At 31.2% G+C, this 18,114-nt stretch overlaps 1 protein-coding gene across 1 annotated transcript in view; it reads left to right on the top strand.

Annotated features, from left to right (window-relative positions):
- Window positions 1-654: 654 nt before the first annotated feature.
- LOC108749260 (DNA-directed RNA polymerases I, II, and III subunit RPABC3) overlaps window positions 655-18,114 on the top strand; it is a 68,411-nt gene continuing 50,951 nt past the window's right edge. The window contains exons 1-2 of the mRNA XM_018487836.1: window positions 655-733; window positions 1,474-1,665. Coding sequence (XP_018343338.1) covers window positions 1,593-1,665 — 73 coding nt within the window. The 5' untranslated portion in view covers window positions 655-733; window positions 1,474-1,592. The remainder of the gene's footprint in view (window positions 734-1,473; window positions 1,666-18,114) is intronic.

Below are 18,114 nucleotides of genomic sequence, written 5' to 3'. Positions count from 1 at the left end.
ATATTAATATTTATAATAATTAAATTTGATAAGTTAAATTTAGTAATTTATATAAATTAAAAATAATAATGATAAATTATAGTGCCAGCAATAGCGGTTAGATTATATTTTATAAGTAAATTAAATTAATTAGTAAATAATTAGATTTAGATAATTAATAAATTTTAATACATTTTTTTTATATGTTGAAATATGGTGAAATACGTGAAAAATTTAGATGTAATTAAAGAATGTTTGAAAATAAAAAATAGAGAAATTAATAGTAAGAATTAATAATAAAAATTAGAATTAGATACCCTATTATTTCAATTAAAAGAAGTGTATTAATTAAAAATTAAATGTTAAACATTACATTTAAATAATTTGGTATTTTAAAAAATTAGAGGAACTTGTTTAATAAATGATAAAATAAGATTTAATAAATGATTAGTAAGATTTATTCCGCATTGCCTAAAATACTAAGATATGAAATCCTTAATTTTACGTAATGCATTGCGTCAATGTGTCATTGTATTGACGCACGATACGATTTTCCCGACACTCGTAAAAATGTAATCCGTATAGCGATGCTGCGTAAAAACTGATAGTCCATTTAGTGGCTCTCTCTATCGGCACGCTCACGAGCATCAAGGCCGTCCAGATAATCCAGTAAACGTTAATTGCATTGATCTTCGGATTTGGAACCGTTTCCTCGCGTAAACGATGGCCTCGACGAAGCTTCGCAAGGTTATCCGTGCGTATGTTTTTCCGTTTCCAAAATTATCGAGATTGACACCGACATGCATGTTACAGACATAAATAAAGATAAAATTATCGCCTATTTTTTTCGCAGTATTATGGTGGAAGAAATATTTCTTCTATCATGCGCAGTATATCGAATATCTGATCTTTGAAATGAGCGGGGACTATTATTAATTAGATAAGGCATAGAATCGAGACATCTGCAACTATTACATCTTGTCATTTCATAAAATAAAATTTCTCATTTTTTTAGATAAGGAATTGTTTTAGTTTTATTGGTATTGATAGAAATTGCAGATGTTTATTTATGTGTGTCTACAATAATTTTTTAAATCAAGCATTTCCTTCAATTTCTATTTATTATCGTATGTTTTATATGAAAGAAGATGCTGTCGGTTATTTTTAATTAAGGTTTCTATTTTTAAAACAATTTATGTCATTAGCGCTATTTATCCGTCGCAAAAGGTCTTTGATGAAGATGAGTAATGCATGAGACGTGTATGATTCATGGAAACATCGCAGACGTATTATGACTACAAAGCAAATATTAAAGCTGTATTAAATTTAAATTCCGTTAAAACTTTAAAGAATAAAATTTTTACGAAAAAACAAAAATTCTTTTAAAGAATTTTTACGAAATTTTTTACTTTATAAACATATTTAAACAACATTTCAATTTATTTATCGAACTGCTTAACAGCCAAGAATTAACTCGCAGACTTTGTATTTCAGAATCGAAATAAATCATAAGGTCTCGCGAAGTTAGGTATTTGTACGCACCTGGCAACATTTTATCTACTTGACGTCGTCCGTCGGCAGAGCGCAGTGTAGTCGTATATTAGCAACTGAACATGGCGGGTGTGTTGTTCGAAGATATTTTCAATGTGAAGGACATTGATCCGGAGGGCAAGAAATTCGACAGGGGTGAGTTTATATCAGAGTTTAGTTTCGGCGCGTTCGCATTTCGACTTGCCGTGGCGATGCGCGTGCTATTTTCATTGCCAGAATAATAACGTTTGACGAGTTGCTCGATCTTGCCGATAGCGCCGGCATCATCACGAGCACATGGTGTAACTAACAGCTGAGAGCTTTCGATCTTGTCTTGAAATCCTGAAATCTTATCCGCTTTATTTACTGTGGCACGGCCGGTGTGGGCCGATGGCTACAACGTCGATTGAAAAAAGGATAATCTTGTGCATAACACCGGTGCGGTGTCGGTGACACTGATCCCGCTCGTCGATCGACACATATGATATGAACCAACGTGAACCGGCGCGAGCGTATCAATGGCGGGTTATTCGAACGCAGATAGTACACTGAGATAAAAATATACTAAATTTTAATAAATATTTATTTGAATAGTGCCAATAGAATATTTATTAAATGTAAATATATACTAAATGTAAAATACACATTACAATGACTATTGCAGATCAACTATCGATAGTTTTTATTATCGATCGTTTTTGATAATCATAAGAACCAATCGATCAACTATCGATTATTTTAAAAGCGCATTAAATTTAAAGCCGGCTGAAAAAAATTTGTGTTATTGTTAGATATTTCAAAATATACTAGAATTCGATTTTAAATTAATTTTTAAATTATTAATTAATTATTTGAACTAAAGACCACGGCACACAGAAAACTTAAGACAGTAAGCAGTAAGGAAATCAACATGTTAGATTGACTATTGTTATGGCCTTACGATTCTATTGTGATTGATCAATTCGCTTACTACTTACGTTTCACTGCTTAAGTTTTTTTTTGTGTGCCATGGCCCTAAATAGAAAATTATTTTATTAAATAAAACTATAAAATTAATAACGAAAGTTATTAAATAATTTTGTTGACATTCTTAGATGACCAAGACAAATATTGATGTTGATTTAAAAGGAAATTGATAAAAGTGATGTAAATAAAAGAAATATATTAATTTAAGTTTACTTATCACATGTATGTATCACATTTTACATTTTTATTAAATTTATGAATTTATTTTTATTTGGAACATGTATTTCTATTACATGAATTTTAACTATTACTTAATTTTATTACAAGAACATAAACTTTATCCTAATGTATAACAAAATAATATTCTTTTTTAAGTATTAATTAATTATACCGTTATATTTCAACCAATATTAATAATACCCTTATAATTCGATATTTAATAGCACACATTTAATTTGTTTTATGAGAACGTTTATATGAAAAATAATTTTTTGGTTTTAACGAACATCGACTATTTGATATAACTTGCCCTGCATTTGAGAAGACACGTTCTGAAGGTACAGCTGTAGCCTTCGCATAGACTGAAAAAATAATCAAAACAGTGTTCTGTCGATGTATAAAATACTATCGATGGTTGGAAAAATAATCGATGACATTCAATGGTAAAAACTATCGACTAATAGTCGATAATCTATCGACAGTTAGATAGCACTACTATTGTTTAATTTCTTTGGATGTGGTTTCGCTTTTTACTAATATTCCACTGAACTTGGTCATCAAGAATGGCGAGAAAAGATGGAATTATATCTTCAAATGTTGCAATGTTCCTAAATTATGAATTTTTGTTAGTAGTTTAGTTTGTTCTCTACTTTTTTATGTTTGATGATCAAATTTACAAGCAGAACTTTGGGACACTTACTCCTCATTGTCGCCTGTCATCGCTGATAATGGTTGATCTCCCAGAAAGTATATTTGATAACATTGGTTTTTCGATTAAGTTTTTTTATAGTTACGTTGATGATATTGTGGCAATGATTCCTATTACACAAATCGATAATTTAAAACAAGTGTTTAACTCTGTACGTCCAAGATTAGAGTTTACAATTGAGATAGGGGGTAACAAAATTAATTTTTTTTGACAACTATTAATTCAGTACAAAAGATTAATATTTGACTAGTATCAAAAACCGACTTCTTTAGGTAGATACTTAAATTTTTTATCTAGACATTCTCTCTCACAGAAAAAAGGCGTGATTATAGACATAGTTGATAAGATGTTTTTTTTTTCTGATCCGAAATTTTATTTAAAAAATTTTAAATTTATTAGTATTTTATTAAATAATGACTATCTTCTGGATTTTATTTTTAATACGATGTCTCAGAGAATAAAATATCTTATAAAAAATAGTAACATGATTAATAAAAAAAACTTGGCGTCTAACAAAAAAATTATATGGTTTACGATCCTCTATGTTAACAATATTTTAGATGAATTTAAAGGGATTACAAACAATGCGGTATCCAAAATTGCATTTTACAGTATCAATAAATTTTGTAGTTTAATCAAGATACAGAAAGATCCATTACCAACCAGTTCACAGAGAAACGTGGACTATAAGATTGCGTGCAAAGACTGCGAGACTTCGTATGTAAGACAAACGAACTAATTACCCACAAACATTTCTGAACACCGAAATCACATTAGAAGTAAGACATCTTCCCATTCGATCATTACAGACTACAAATTACAATTTGAATTCGATTGGGACGGGGTGTAAATTTTGAATATAGAAAGGAATTACAATAAAAGATTAACGTTCAAAATGCTACATATAAAAACACAAAAAAGAAGTTTAAATCTCCAAATAGACATGAAATTTTTAGACCATGCCTACACGTCAGTTTTTAATACAATTAAAAAATTAATGTTTACAACTACACTTTTGTCTGTTTCGGATCGGTACTTGTATTGGACATACATTATTTGTCTCTGCGTAACCGAAGAATGAACAACTGTTACATTTTGATTTATTTACTTGACGAAAAAATTTATTTAGATCACAGTTATTATTTTGTTTAATTACTCAAATAAGTATTATATTCAATTGGTTGACTATTATATGTGTATGTGCATCAATTTGGTGAATAACAATCTCTTGTTTCTTTTTAAAAAAATTATTTTATATATATCTTTGACATTCTCAATCTTATAGATTCACTTCATAAGAATTACTTTCTTTCTGATCAGTAAACTGTGATGAGTCTAAAGAATTTCTTTGATATGTTGGATAGTTGGCATCATGATGCACTATATGCACAAGGTAGTATTATTATATTCAATTCCGTTGAGAATGACTTGAAGTAAGTCGAAACGCATACGGATATTATACGGACACTTTTATATTAAAAATAGACTTTTAAACATATTCATTGTTATACTTGCGCACAAAGTACCGCACTGACTTCTATTTCCCCTTTTATTTTTATCTTTAATTTGGTACATACTTATTTGGTACAAGAACTATTAATTTAATTTACCTATTATTATATTTTATTTAACAAATATTTATTTTCCATAAATAAATGTTGCATTCGTATTATTCAAAACATTATTTATTAAAATTTAGTACATTTTTTCTCAGTGTAGAAAAAAAAAAGAGTTAAAAAGTTAAAACAATACTCGAGACAGTCTTATAGCGTTTTTCATTGACAAAACTAGTGCGCACTCAGTGCACATTAAAGCTGTTATATATTATATTACTCTAATCTGAATGTAAAAATAGGATGTTTCAACTGATAAAATGCCCAATATATATTTTATTAAATAGCACGATAAATGTATTGAGCATTTCGCAGTTTCTGATTCGTTCTACACACAAAAAAATGAATTCTTAAAGAAATGCATAAATGCTTTAATCCAAGAATATTTTATGTTTAGAATAGCGCCAAGAATAAACAATTTCCGATTAACAATAAATTATTCATAAAATAAAATAAATTTTATTCTTAATTCAAACCAAATTTTATTTTAATAAAAGAATAAAGTTGCACTCGTTCAACATTAAATATGCTTATATTGGCATTATTTTTTCTTCAATGATAACTTTTATCAACTTATTTCAAACCCCCAGTATGCTTTTTAATAACATCAAGATGACAGAAACCAATGCTGCGCAGTAAGTGACGATAGCTTTGTAAATAAAGTGCTACATTTATAGAGCATGCTTCTAATGTGCACAAGGTATAAGCTCCCAAGGAAAAATCAACTAAATCAAACTTGGATTATATTCTCTACTAATGTAGCTCAAAGGCAAATGAAATACTGAGACCGTTCTACCAACCTCCATTAGCCGTACTGCAAATAAGGATGCAAACAGACGGTCAACCTCGTCACAATGGTAGAGCTGGCTGCATATATAGGCGGATATGTCGCGACAGATTCGTTGCTCATCTCATCTGTATAACTTTGGCAGATCCGCGAATCCGCCGCGGAAAATCCGCCCGTGTGTATAGGCGCCTCTTCGTCACGTCGCAGTGACGAAGTCGGCCGACATCCCTATTTGCAATATAATTGACAGAAACATTAGGATGAACTGAATATTTCATCCACCCTTAAAGATTGAACCACATTTAGAGGTATGTTCCATGAATGCAATAATTCACTCATAAAACTACCGTCAATCGTCATTCATTATACCCATGTACTTCCGACATCTTGATATTGCTGAGGGGCCCTTATACACATTGTTATCGCCTGCCGACGAATTTTCAAATTTATAATTCTTAATTCAAGAAATAAATAGTTTGTAAATAATGCGATTGAGTTTGTTAGAACCATATAATGATTTTAGAAACAAGAATACAATTTTAAGAATAAAGTATACTTTGCTATTTATTATTGATGCCAGTGAATATTTATAATTGAAGAAAACATTTTATACTTAAATGAAAGTAAATGGCATTCAAGAATAAAAATATACGTGAATCAGACATTCAGTTTTTTCTGTGTATATTTTTATTAAACGTACTCTACGTCGATTTATGTACAATGGCTTTAAAGTGCACTGAGTGCGCACTGGTTCTGTCAATAAAAAACACTATTAAAATAAAAACGGACTATGAATACAAAATCGAAAATTATTCTCCAAAACTTATCAATGTTTTTTGTGATTATAAATAGAAATTAAAATCGGTAATTCCAGAGAGAGGTCTTGATTCTGTTGAACGAGATTTTCAGTTATATTTCTTAAAATGATCCTTGTTTCGAAAATTTTGGTTTTAATTAAAATACGCAATACTACTATTATTTTTTATTGTAAAAAGAGTATCTGCACTCGCGCTTTCTTCCTTTATCCCGGAAGACAATTTTAAATCCGCGTTTACGTATAATAGATATCGATATCTTCGCATATATATTTGTCTTGGAGAACGCGGCCCTGATAACCGCAGCCTTTTCGCTCTACGGTTTTGCCGCTTGCTCGTGAACCACGAGAGAGAGAGAGAGAGAGAGAGAGAGAGAGAGAGAGAGAGAGAGAGAGAAATTTGTAAAGTGACGTAGATCGGAGGAGGCGACCATGACCGAATTCTCTGTCGGAATATATTGGATCTTCGCGGTATGTGCCCTGTTAACTTTGCCGCTCAAAAATTATCGACTGTACTAATTTTTTTTCTAATTGATTTTTTTTCTAACCTTTGGCAGATTGCTAATTCATTGGCAGAAAATCGTCTGGTTCAGTTTAGTTGCGATTAAAATACTCGATAAATTAATTGTTTTGAGATAGATATTTTAATCTTTGAATAATTTGATAAGTGATATAAATGATAAAAATATAAAAACAAGTGATAATTATTTTTATTGATGTGTTTTTATCTTTAATATATATTCATTATTTTTGCTCCTAATATACAATTCTATAAATAATTGAAAAAAAATTAAAAACACATTTTTTTGTCCGTGAAATTTAGTTTATCAAGTCTTTACGTTTACAAATAGCCTTAATCGGGTTTAATAACATCCGTAGTTATGAAACTAGCCAATTATAGCTATCCCTCTGAATAATGAAGTGACTGTGATTGGCCAATTTCTAACTACAGATTATTAAACTCGATTAAGAGTGTTCTTGTAAACGTAGTCTCTGATGCTAGAAATCGCTCCGAGATCTCAGGCAGAGAAAGAATTAATAAATTACATTTGAATAATTCGATCACATGACCAATAACAGTTGATCAATTTTCCTTCGAAATTCTAGAAATTCTAATTGTGCCCGTAATTTAACCTGATGATTATTTCTTTATGCAGAAATATATCCCGTACAGTTATAATCGTAAATCTCTTCTCATGTTCAATGTATTATAAACAGAACTACAATACAAAATCGGTGATTGCTATCTCCGACTAATTAGATAACCCAGATTGTTAGCGACAGGTCCATTCGTGTAGCCTAGGATGCTCTTCCTCCTGTCACCCTCTTTGCCTATCTCTTTCTCTTGTCGTGTCATCTTTCATCCAGCGTTCGATAAAACGCGCTATTACCATACACGACGTATATCGACCAACGAGCGCTCCTCTTCTTCGGTGTGCGATTGTGAATTCCGAGTCGATAATTGGGTAGTGCCCATCGCTGGCTGACGAGCGAGCGTTGCAAAACGAGAATGTCGAGAGTGAGGGGGAATTTCTCCTCTCTTCCTCTCTCTATCTCCCTCCCCCCCCCTCCTCTCTCTTTTGTGAGGGATGGAACCGGGTGCTCGCTTACGACCGGTCGATGCAGCGAGGATGCCCGCAGCAGCAGCAGCAGCAGCTCCGAGCAACACGGCACTCACGTAATATGACGCGACTGCGTTGCTGAGCTGAGGAGAGAGAGAGAGAGAGAGAGAGAGAGAGAGAGAGAGAGAGAGAGAGAGAGAGAGAGAGAGAGAGAGAGAGGGCGAGAAAGGAGGCAGTGAGGATGGTGAAACGGTTGCGCGGAGAGCTATGAAGCAGCCGGGACGCGTGAGTTGTGCTGGTGGGGGTTGACACGGTCAAGGTCAGCCTCAGTTCTAAGGTCGCGGGGGTATGTCATCTCAGAAGGGAGCGCCTGAATAATACTTCGTCTCTTTTTCTCGCTCTCTTCTTTCCGTCGTCTCTTTCTGGTTTTTGTGCTCGTTTTCAGCTTCGCTTTCGGATCAAGTCGTAAAGCGAGGACGAGCGTTCTTCGTCTTCTTCTTTTCTGGTTCCGTTTTTCTTTTTCCCCCTTTTACGTTCGTATGCGTGTCAGCTTGGACTCGTCCATCCGCCGACTGATGGAAGAGCCGTATTTATTTCTTCATCTCGCCAACTTCCCTCGCTTGGCCGATGCGAGGATGCGCGCATAATTCCGTTTCGCGACCATAGAAACGTAAAATGATCATTCATATACATATAAATTGAATAAATAAAATAAAGGAAATCTATAATTTAAGGTACGCTTTGTGTCTGTGTAAAAAAGAATATTGTTTTAATATTGGCACATATAAGTAATTACATTAAATATATAAAAACATGTAACAGTTTCGCATAATTTAAATGTTATTGTTGTTTCAAATGGCAATAATATTCAATTACATTATATATAGTCTGTGAAAAAATTGTTTTAATGATTTTAACTATTTTTAATATATTTATGTGCCGAACACATGAATCCGTTTTCCAAATTTGGCTATTATGTCACAATTTTGAGAAAAATAGTCAAAGAGATAAAACAATTTTAAAAACGAATTCAAGCATTCGAAAAACTATAAGAAATGATAAAGTTTGTTCAGACGATGATTCAAAAATGTAAATTCGCAGGCTAGTGTTATTATTTTAAAATAATTATTTCGTAAACAGCTAGGATGAAGAATTTCATTTATAACCGGTATCTTAAGATCGCAGTATTAAGATCAACATATGTCCAGCAATCGAGAGATACAAATTATGTAATATTTAATTTTATTACCTTGGAGAGAAGTCCACGTGGATCAAGTGTAATCAGGTCTTGGCTTTGCCGCACGCCTATCTTTTCACTCGTATCTGTTTGCGAATCGAGCTAAGTGATCATTAGAGCAAAAACTCATTTCTACCAATGTAGTTTAATTTTAGTCTCAGTTAAACTTTTCATCATTTTCTAGTTCCAAGAATTAAAAAAAGATGAAGAGTAAGTTGAACAGAAAAAGTTAATCTATATTAACAGAAACGAGCATTAGAGATTTTTGCATATATTCTCTATCGATTAGATGTTATCCGATAGTTGATGAATAGTTGGTGGATAGTTGGTGGACCTATAACGGTCATTTCGCTGATTATTAGAGGCCGAAAAACAAAATTAAATAGTTTTAATCGCGATAGTAACATTAAAAATGTAGAATAGGCTATTTCATAGATTATTTTAAATTATAAAATTATAAATTACACATATAAAGCCGTTACAAATTAAGACAAGTAAATACAATTAAACTATTCCTTTAAATGCAAATGACAAATACCATAAAATTTGTTATATAAATAAAAATTGATCTTTGCATTAAATTATCTTTTCTATTTCAATTGTCGAGATAGTTGAAATAATTTACTCAGGAAACTCAAGCAAATCGTCGGCGCGGCGGGCGATAGTAATTTCCTCGTTCTCTCCAAGAAACGTGTGATGCTCTTGGTGTATATTCTTCGATGTTATTTTTAGATTCAGAAATTCATCATGTGCACGTACAATGCGATGAGCAATTATATTCTGCGAACGACACAAAAATCATAGTTTTAATTTTGACAATTTTTGGTACTTGTAAAATTTGCAATTTTGCCGAGTTATTCTTTTAGTATACACTAATAAAGTTGTTTACGTATTATATTGTACTGTAATATTATAAAAGTATTATAACGAATACAGATGTGTCTGATGTTCGACCGTTATATGTTGTACATATTTCGTACTTTTACATATTATGCGTTTGTAGTTGCTGTTAAAAAGCAATTGCATAATAATAGCTAAAATTTTCTATATCCGTAAGCAAATATTAATCTTTTTAGTCAATCAATTAGACATTGAGAAATACGTAGGTTGTATGATTAAGTTGACACTATCTTGATATCTTAAGGCCGGGTTGTCCCATTTTTCACTAATCTTCAATTCACTGTCTTACTCTTTTGCTCTCTTATGTTCTTATTCTTTTACTCTTTTGTTTATCCAGTAGGTAAATTACTACATAGTTTATCCGAAGATGGAATAACCGGCCCTAAAAGAAATATACGCACTATAATGGCGTGTAGTACTCAAGTGGTTAATGCTGGAAATGGACGTAACAAATTTTGAATATACCGAGACGAGATATTGAAGCATACGCAAACAAAATAGGCGCATGAAATTCATTTTGAAGATGTTCAAAATCGTGACGTGCCACATTGGAACGACGATTTGACCGCGCGCTAATAGTTTCTTTAACGATCCAATTAAATGTAAGTGCTGTTAAATAATTACTGGCTGAATCTATTCCACGGTGGTTCCTCGTAACATGTAAAATACAAGAGAATTCGTGAAATGCACATTTAATGAAGCGTTATTCTCAACATTATTTGTGTAATTATAATTCCGACTGCATTATTTTTCATAAATGCATCAATAATAACATTTTGACTGATATATAATTACTTCGTGTTTTTGCTTTTGTCGTAAAAAAATCAAATTATTTAACAAAATACTTTTTAGAAAATGGATTTTAAGATGCGCCTATTTTGTTCACATTTGCGTTGGAATGCTTCGATATCTCGACATGTTCAAAATTTGTCGTCACATCATTTACAGCATTAATTCTTTGGTTTCTTATTACGCGCTATTATAGTGCGCACGCTTCCTAATGATGTACGTGTCGAAGTAATGTCAACTTAATTATTACCTACATATTTTTTAAAAAAGATTGATTTCAAGTTTCATGCAACTATTTTTTAACTGTTTCGATACATCTGCTCATGTCGTTCGCATATTGTGTAGGTAAAAATTAAAGGGATTGGCGATTTTTTTCCTTTCCTTTGCAGTTTAAATATCGAAGAACATAAATGTGCACATTTATTCGGTGCTCGTTCCTTCATTCCTGGCTCCTTTTCTCCTTGTCCCGGCGACGACGCAAGTGGGTCATGGAAAAACGGGGAAAGAGAACAAGCACGAAGGCTCTGTTCCTTTTCGTTTGTTTGACGATTAACTCAGTGTCGTTATTATTAGCAAGATTAAACGGATACGTGTGTCTCAAGAATTCTCCCATTTTTTCTTATCTGCCTACATCTAATTGTGAGACATTGTTATGCAATCGAAAACGTTCGACATATTTTTTCTTCGAGTATTCATTAAAATATACACGATATTCCAAACTCTTCACGGAAAATGCACAAATAATATTGTTAAAAAATTTAATTTTTTTCTTAGCGAGCTTTCTATAAACTCTAAAAATAAAATCTTTAACTCTTGGTATACACGATCATTTTCCAGTTCTTAACTACATACGACGGATTGTTCGCATATTAATTTTTTAGTTAATTTTTATCATTTTTATATTATAATAAGGTATTAGGCGATTCGTACATATACATTTTTGAAAATGTTATATAACATCTTTGGAAAGTATTTGTACAGTTGTGTATTTAAAGCAAGAAAAAATACACGGAGAAAACCATGGACTTTTTCTCGGGAGAGGAGGGGGGGGGGAGTTTCTATGAACCTAGGGATGTTTCTCGGATGTATCAGGGCATGGAATAAGAACAAAAAAAAAAAGGATTTTGTGATTGCATTGCAAAGAACGTCACTGCACCAATTTCATTGTTGTAACATTTACAACAATTTTTAACGTTAATGAATTCCATTTGGATACTTTTATAGCTTTTAATATCTCCTCTTATCTCATTTTGAAAAGGAAAATGTTACGTTTTATATATCACGTAACTTTTACTTTATTTTTTAAAGAAAGTATGGGCAATACAGCACCTACAAACAAAAATTTAATTCTTCAATATTGTTATTGTTATTATTAATACAAACATTACATAACTCTTACATAAACATTCTGTAAGCAGAACAAGAATACTAAATAACGTAAAATTCTCTCTCATTCTATAATACTTTTTCAAAATTAAATGATTATAAAATAATTATAAAAATAATTATAAAAATATCAAGTAGGTGCAAGACTACTGAGTGCTCAATGAGCAATTGTAGTACTGAATATGTCAATTATAGCATATATTCTGTTTTTCGAGTCAAAAATTTTATGAAAATTTTCTTTATACATATATCGCATATTCTATCAAAGCTCGAACTAACGAAAGTATTAAAAATTACTTATATGGTCTTCTAACGGAAAGAAAAAAAATTTTATGACAGCAAAAAACTTACACAAAGTCAAAAGTAAAGTTGTATGTTTTTACAATTAAAAATAAAAAAGAGGGATTTGATAGAGTACATCGCTAATTTAAAATGAAATATTCTTTTTAGTAAAGCAGTGAAAAATTATTAAGCACCGACCGATGTGATTGAAAGTGCGCTATCAGGATATGCGCTAACGGAATCATCCCAAAATAATAATAAATAATTTCGAGGGGGGGGGGGTCCCCAAAACCACTCTCCTAAATACGCCCATGGAGAAAACAGTATGTTTGATCTACACAGAAATTTGGTGATTCCAACCAGATTAAATAGTAGGTAAAATATGAAGCAATTATTTATATGGTTGCTTGAACTATAGTATAATGGTTGAATTGACTTATGTTGCAGCAATGACGGAACTCTATAAAGCTAGAAGGATCAAATCAGCAGAATCAAATCGGATTTATCCTTAAACTTATTTTGTACTAAATTTTACCATTAATGATAATTTTGTATGGTGTACTATTTGGAAAAAAATCGCGGCGCTGCTAGTTTAATATTAAGTTGGCAGAATCATAAAAAAACAAGGGCAAAAATTAACACAACTGAATTAGTATTAATTTGCACCATTGAAAGTAAATTAATATTTTATATATTTTCTCCTTAAAATGACTTTATTAGTATAATATACAATAGTATACATATTACAATCTATGACGCATTCCACGTCAAACTGGGCACCTTTAAAACATCATTTTATTTTTTTTTTAATTTGCTAACGTATACTACAGATAAAAATATGAGACGTGTTTCGCGAAAAAGTGTGAGAAAAAAATGTTTTTTTTTTTTGTGAAATTATTGACGCTTGTAAGTTGCAGAAGTTCATAAAAAACATCATTCATAAGAACATTCAAATTATTATATCATCGAAACTAGTCGTACAAAAAAATACAAAATTTTCCGGGATTAAAAGTTCGATTTTGGAGATTTCGAATTGTTCTATGGATGATTGTTTTTAATTTAGCATTTTCATATAAATAATTATTTTCCATTTGTTTACAATTTTTATCAATATTTTTTATCATTGACTCACCAATTAAAAAATTTTGTAAAAATATATTCTCATTTCAATTATGAAGCAATCCTGAAAATTTGTAATGGGACTTGAATTTTTTAACTATGCCATAGTCCATTCGAGTTTCATTTGAAATTTTCAGGGTTGCTTCATAATTTAAATGGGAATATGACATTTTTACAAAATTTTTTTATAGATTGTAAATATATTCTAATAAAGTCATTTTAAGGAGAAAATGTAACATATTAATTTACTTTCAATGGTAAAACAAATTAGTATAAATTCAGTTGTGTTAATTTTTGCCCTTGTGTGTGTTGTTTTTTTATGGTTCTGCTAGCTTAAATTTTATAAATTAAAAATTTTATAAATTTAATAAATTAACAGCGCTACTGTTTCCTTCGAAATGACATATAATATAGAATTGTTTTTGGCAGTATAAAATAGTACAAATTCAATCCTATTAATTTCTGATATTATTTTCCTTTTTTTCTTTTATTTTGAATTGGTGCTGCTAGCTTAATATTAAGCTAGCACCATCATGATTTTTTTCGAAATGGCACACGATAAAAAATTATCATTAATAGTATAATTTAGTACAAAATGAGTACTAAAAATTCCGATAGGTCTGATTTAATTCTGCTAATTTGGTCCTGCTAGCTTTATAGAGCTCGATGACGGTATCTGTTGTCAGACTGTTTCTTGAACATTCAATCACGAATGTTTTAACGGCAACTGCATCATTTGGTTGGTTTAGATAAATTATATTGATGTGGTGTAAAGACTAATATGATTGCCATCGTTTTTAGGTTTTTAAGTTATGGCAAATATAACCTTTTTATATTCTTCAAACGTGAATTAAATTTTAGTGCTACATTTATAACTGACGTAATCATCAGTTATAAATGTAGAACTGAAGTTAGTAATAATATATTGATTCATTTTTAGAGAGTGCATATTATACTTTCAAATAATACAATAAGATGTGACAGTTTCGAGCGTTTCAATGCATTCTTGTAACGCTTATCCATAGCGTAACGAAACGACTTCTTATTCGTGCTTAATGATTCCTGCCTCCGTAACAAAGCAGAAAATAGGTTGGATCTCGTTTCAAATATAATTCCCAAAGTCTTATGTAATACACAAACCAAATAAGAATGCGAGACAGTTTTAACGCTAAATCTGGCTTTGCAAAAATATGTATACGGATGCAACATTCGAGCCGAAGCTGCCGAGCAATTTTTCGAGACTGTAACGAAACAATGAGAAACCAACATGACGATATAACTTTTTATCTTATTACATGTTTGTTAATATGGCATCACGACTGATGCAACTATACGGATAGATAGCTTATGGTAAATGATCCTCCAACCAAGATTTGTTATAACCAGATCATGCGTAACTACATTGGTGTAGTTGATACATCAAAGTTACGAGTCATATCAACTATACACACATCTATCATATAAAGATAACTAAGATGATGTAGCTATTGTATATTGCTCACAACTAAATATAGGGATCATCCCAACTAAATATAAATTTCTAGTTATGTTACTCATCTTTCTTTCTTCCGTTCTAGAAGTTAATTGTAAACCGGCTTCTCAAAATACACTTGTTATCTATTTTTCTTTGTTACTTTCTGTGTTATTTCTATGATCTATCTCTCTCGTCCGACAATTTTCTATAATGACCCACCGTTAATTGTAATTATGCGTAACTAACGTAAAGTAAGTGGAAATTAATGAAAGTGTGACACGCTCTCTCGTGCTTGGCGCCTTGTTTAGAGAAAATTCTATGATTTTGCGAAAATTTTGTCTGGTTATCGAGTTATCCCGAGATATAAGATATAAGAGATTTCATTTATTTGAGAAATATAATAATAGAGCACGCGACGAAGTTATGCCGCCACTCGGGAGTACGATCATAAATATCTTTTTTTTCCGTGTAGAGATTATTTTATAGCCACGTGCTTGTAATATTTCAAAGAAAAAAATTGCATAGGACATAAATGATCCAATCGTATGTACACGTTGAGAATTAATGAAGATTAACTTTTCGTTGAAATTATTATACTTCCAAATTAAGCAAGCATAATTGTTTTTTTTTACTACAAAAGGTTAAATCATGAAAGAAAATATATTGTTTCCACTGAGAGATATTAATGTCATGACATTTTCACTAAATGAAACGTAGGAGTTGAAGTTTTCCATCATTAAAGGTCAATTTAAATAGAAACGAAAACTTGATGCAAATGTTGTGTGATGCTGTACGAGCAAATTGATGATTAACATGAGTTGTATCGTCTAGTCAGGCTTATACTATATATATCTTATTAATCTAGACGCTTATGCTTTTATGTAACTTTGCGCGCGCGATCGTCTTAACGAGATCAGACTCGATGGCGAGTCGAATCGATGCCGTTATCGAAGTAACGGTATGAAACGAGGCGGTAACCGTATGGAGATTGGCCGAACGTTTATGTATGATAAAATGTAACGCGGTTAAGATCGTGCGGGATTGTTATTATGCCAAGAGATTACGCTGTATACTTCAAAATCTAAATAGATGACTCATTCACTATGTGAAATGAGCCATCGAATTAAAACACAGATTTCTGTATTGCAGTATATAGCAATTTGAATATGGATGAAATTTATATATTTTATTATTATATATTATATTATTTATATATTTTATTAATGATTAAATTGCAACTTACGAGCACTGATATTAGCTCGACCAAATAGATATATTGCTTTAAATTATCACCTCTGTTGCAGAGATAATTTTTCCGAACTATCCGGTTAATTGGTGAACATCAATTAATATTACATTAACGTTGTTAATTTCTCACTCATCAATTTTTATATAACAACATATGTATAACACATCAGTTACATTGAGTTGAGTAGCAAATTGTAATATCGAATATTAAATAAATCAATGTTACAATTTCCTATTCAACTCAATGTAACTGATGTACATATGTTATATTAAAATTGTTAGTGTTAGTTGATGTTTACTGGATAATTTTTCGTGATCATGACTGACTTTTTTCGAATGTATGATCATGTGGCTGCGAATAAAAGAATGATTGAGATTTTTCGTAGCTTGTGGTTTTTCGTATGCTTAGAATCCAGTAGGGTCTGTTGCATCAGAACAAAGGATAGAGATTAGCGAGGATTCCAGAGTCATCATCAGCATCATGATCGTATAGGTAGAATATATACGAATTCATTTTACTGTAACCTTCAACAGCAGCGGCTAACAATAATAGAAATAGCAATATTAATGACAAGAGCAATAACAGCAGTGATTGTCGCCAGTGTTGTGCAGTATTGAGGTACTTTTTTTTGGTACTTATACCTATATTTAGATACCATTTCTTGTGTATACCGATACTTATATTTAGGTACATTTTAGTTTTAGATAATACTTTTCTGCGCTAACAATAAGACAACTTTGTAATTGTTACAAGTTTGTATTACGTTTTGACATCATATTTAGAAATTCAATCTCGAATTAGCACTGATATTTTTAAGTCAATTTATTACATCAAGTTATACAGAGTATTATATATTTTGTTTGATCGTGATGTCTATTTCAACTTAATTTGATTTGACATTAAAAACCATTACTTAATTGTACTAATAATGACCTAAAAACTGAAGGTCAAAATGTTGCTGATTTCTCTTTTGTATTTTCATTCTAATAAATTTATTTACACACTCGGATACTGTGTTGGCTCTTCGTAGGCATTTTATATTATTAATTTGTTTAATTTATTCGGGCATTTCATATAATGTAATATTTTATTGTATTAATTTTTAATGGTGAGTTGAGTAAATGTTAATAAATGGATTATTTGAATAAAACTAATTAACCCGGAGAGTGATCGTGTACCGGTCATTTTGTCGTACTCTTCCGTTTTCTATTTATATTATTCAATTTATTGGCACTATTGTATTTTTACCTTTACGTAAATGTTTGTTAATGTTTTTTCGTATAGTATGCGAAAATAGATGACGTAAACACGCTTATAACTACATAAAATTTGATATGTTTGTAACGGTCGGTCTAAAAGATCGTAGCGCGGGCATTTATTACATATATGTACGTTAATATTCTTTTTCTTCTTTTATTGGCTCTCGCAGCCAGCCCGGCCGCGATCTGGCTATAAACTAGTTTGAAAATGCAGGTAACAAATCAAAAAAGGAAACAATT

The sequence above is a fragment of the Trachymyrmex septentrionalis genome, unplaced genomic scaffold, assembly GCF_001594115.1.
Source record: "Trachymyrmex septentrionalis isolate Tsep2-gDNA-1 unplaced genomic scaffold, Tsep1.0 scaffold283, whole genome shotgun sequence".
Lineage (NCBI taxonomy): Eukaryota > Metazoa > Arthropoda > Insecta > Hymenoptera > Formicidae > Trachymyrmex > Trachymyrmex septentrionalis.
The sequence above is the reverse complement of the archived record's forward strand: the minus strand, read 5'-3'. Positions and strand labels throughout refer to the sequence as shown.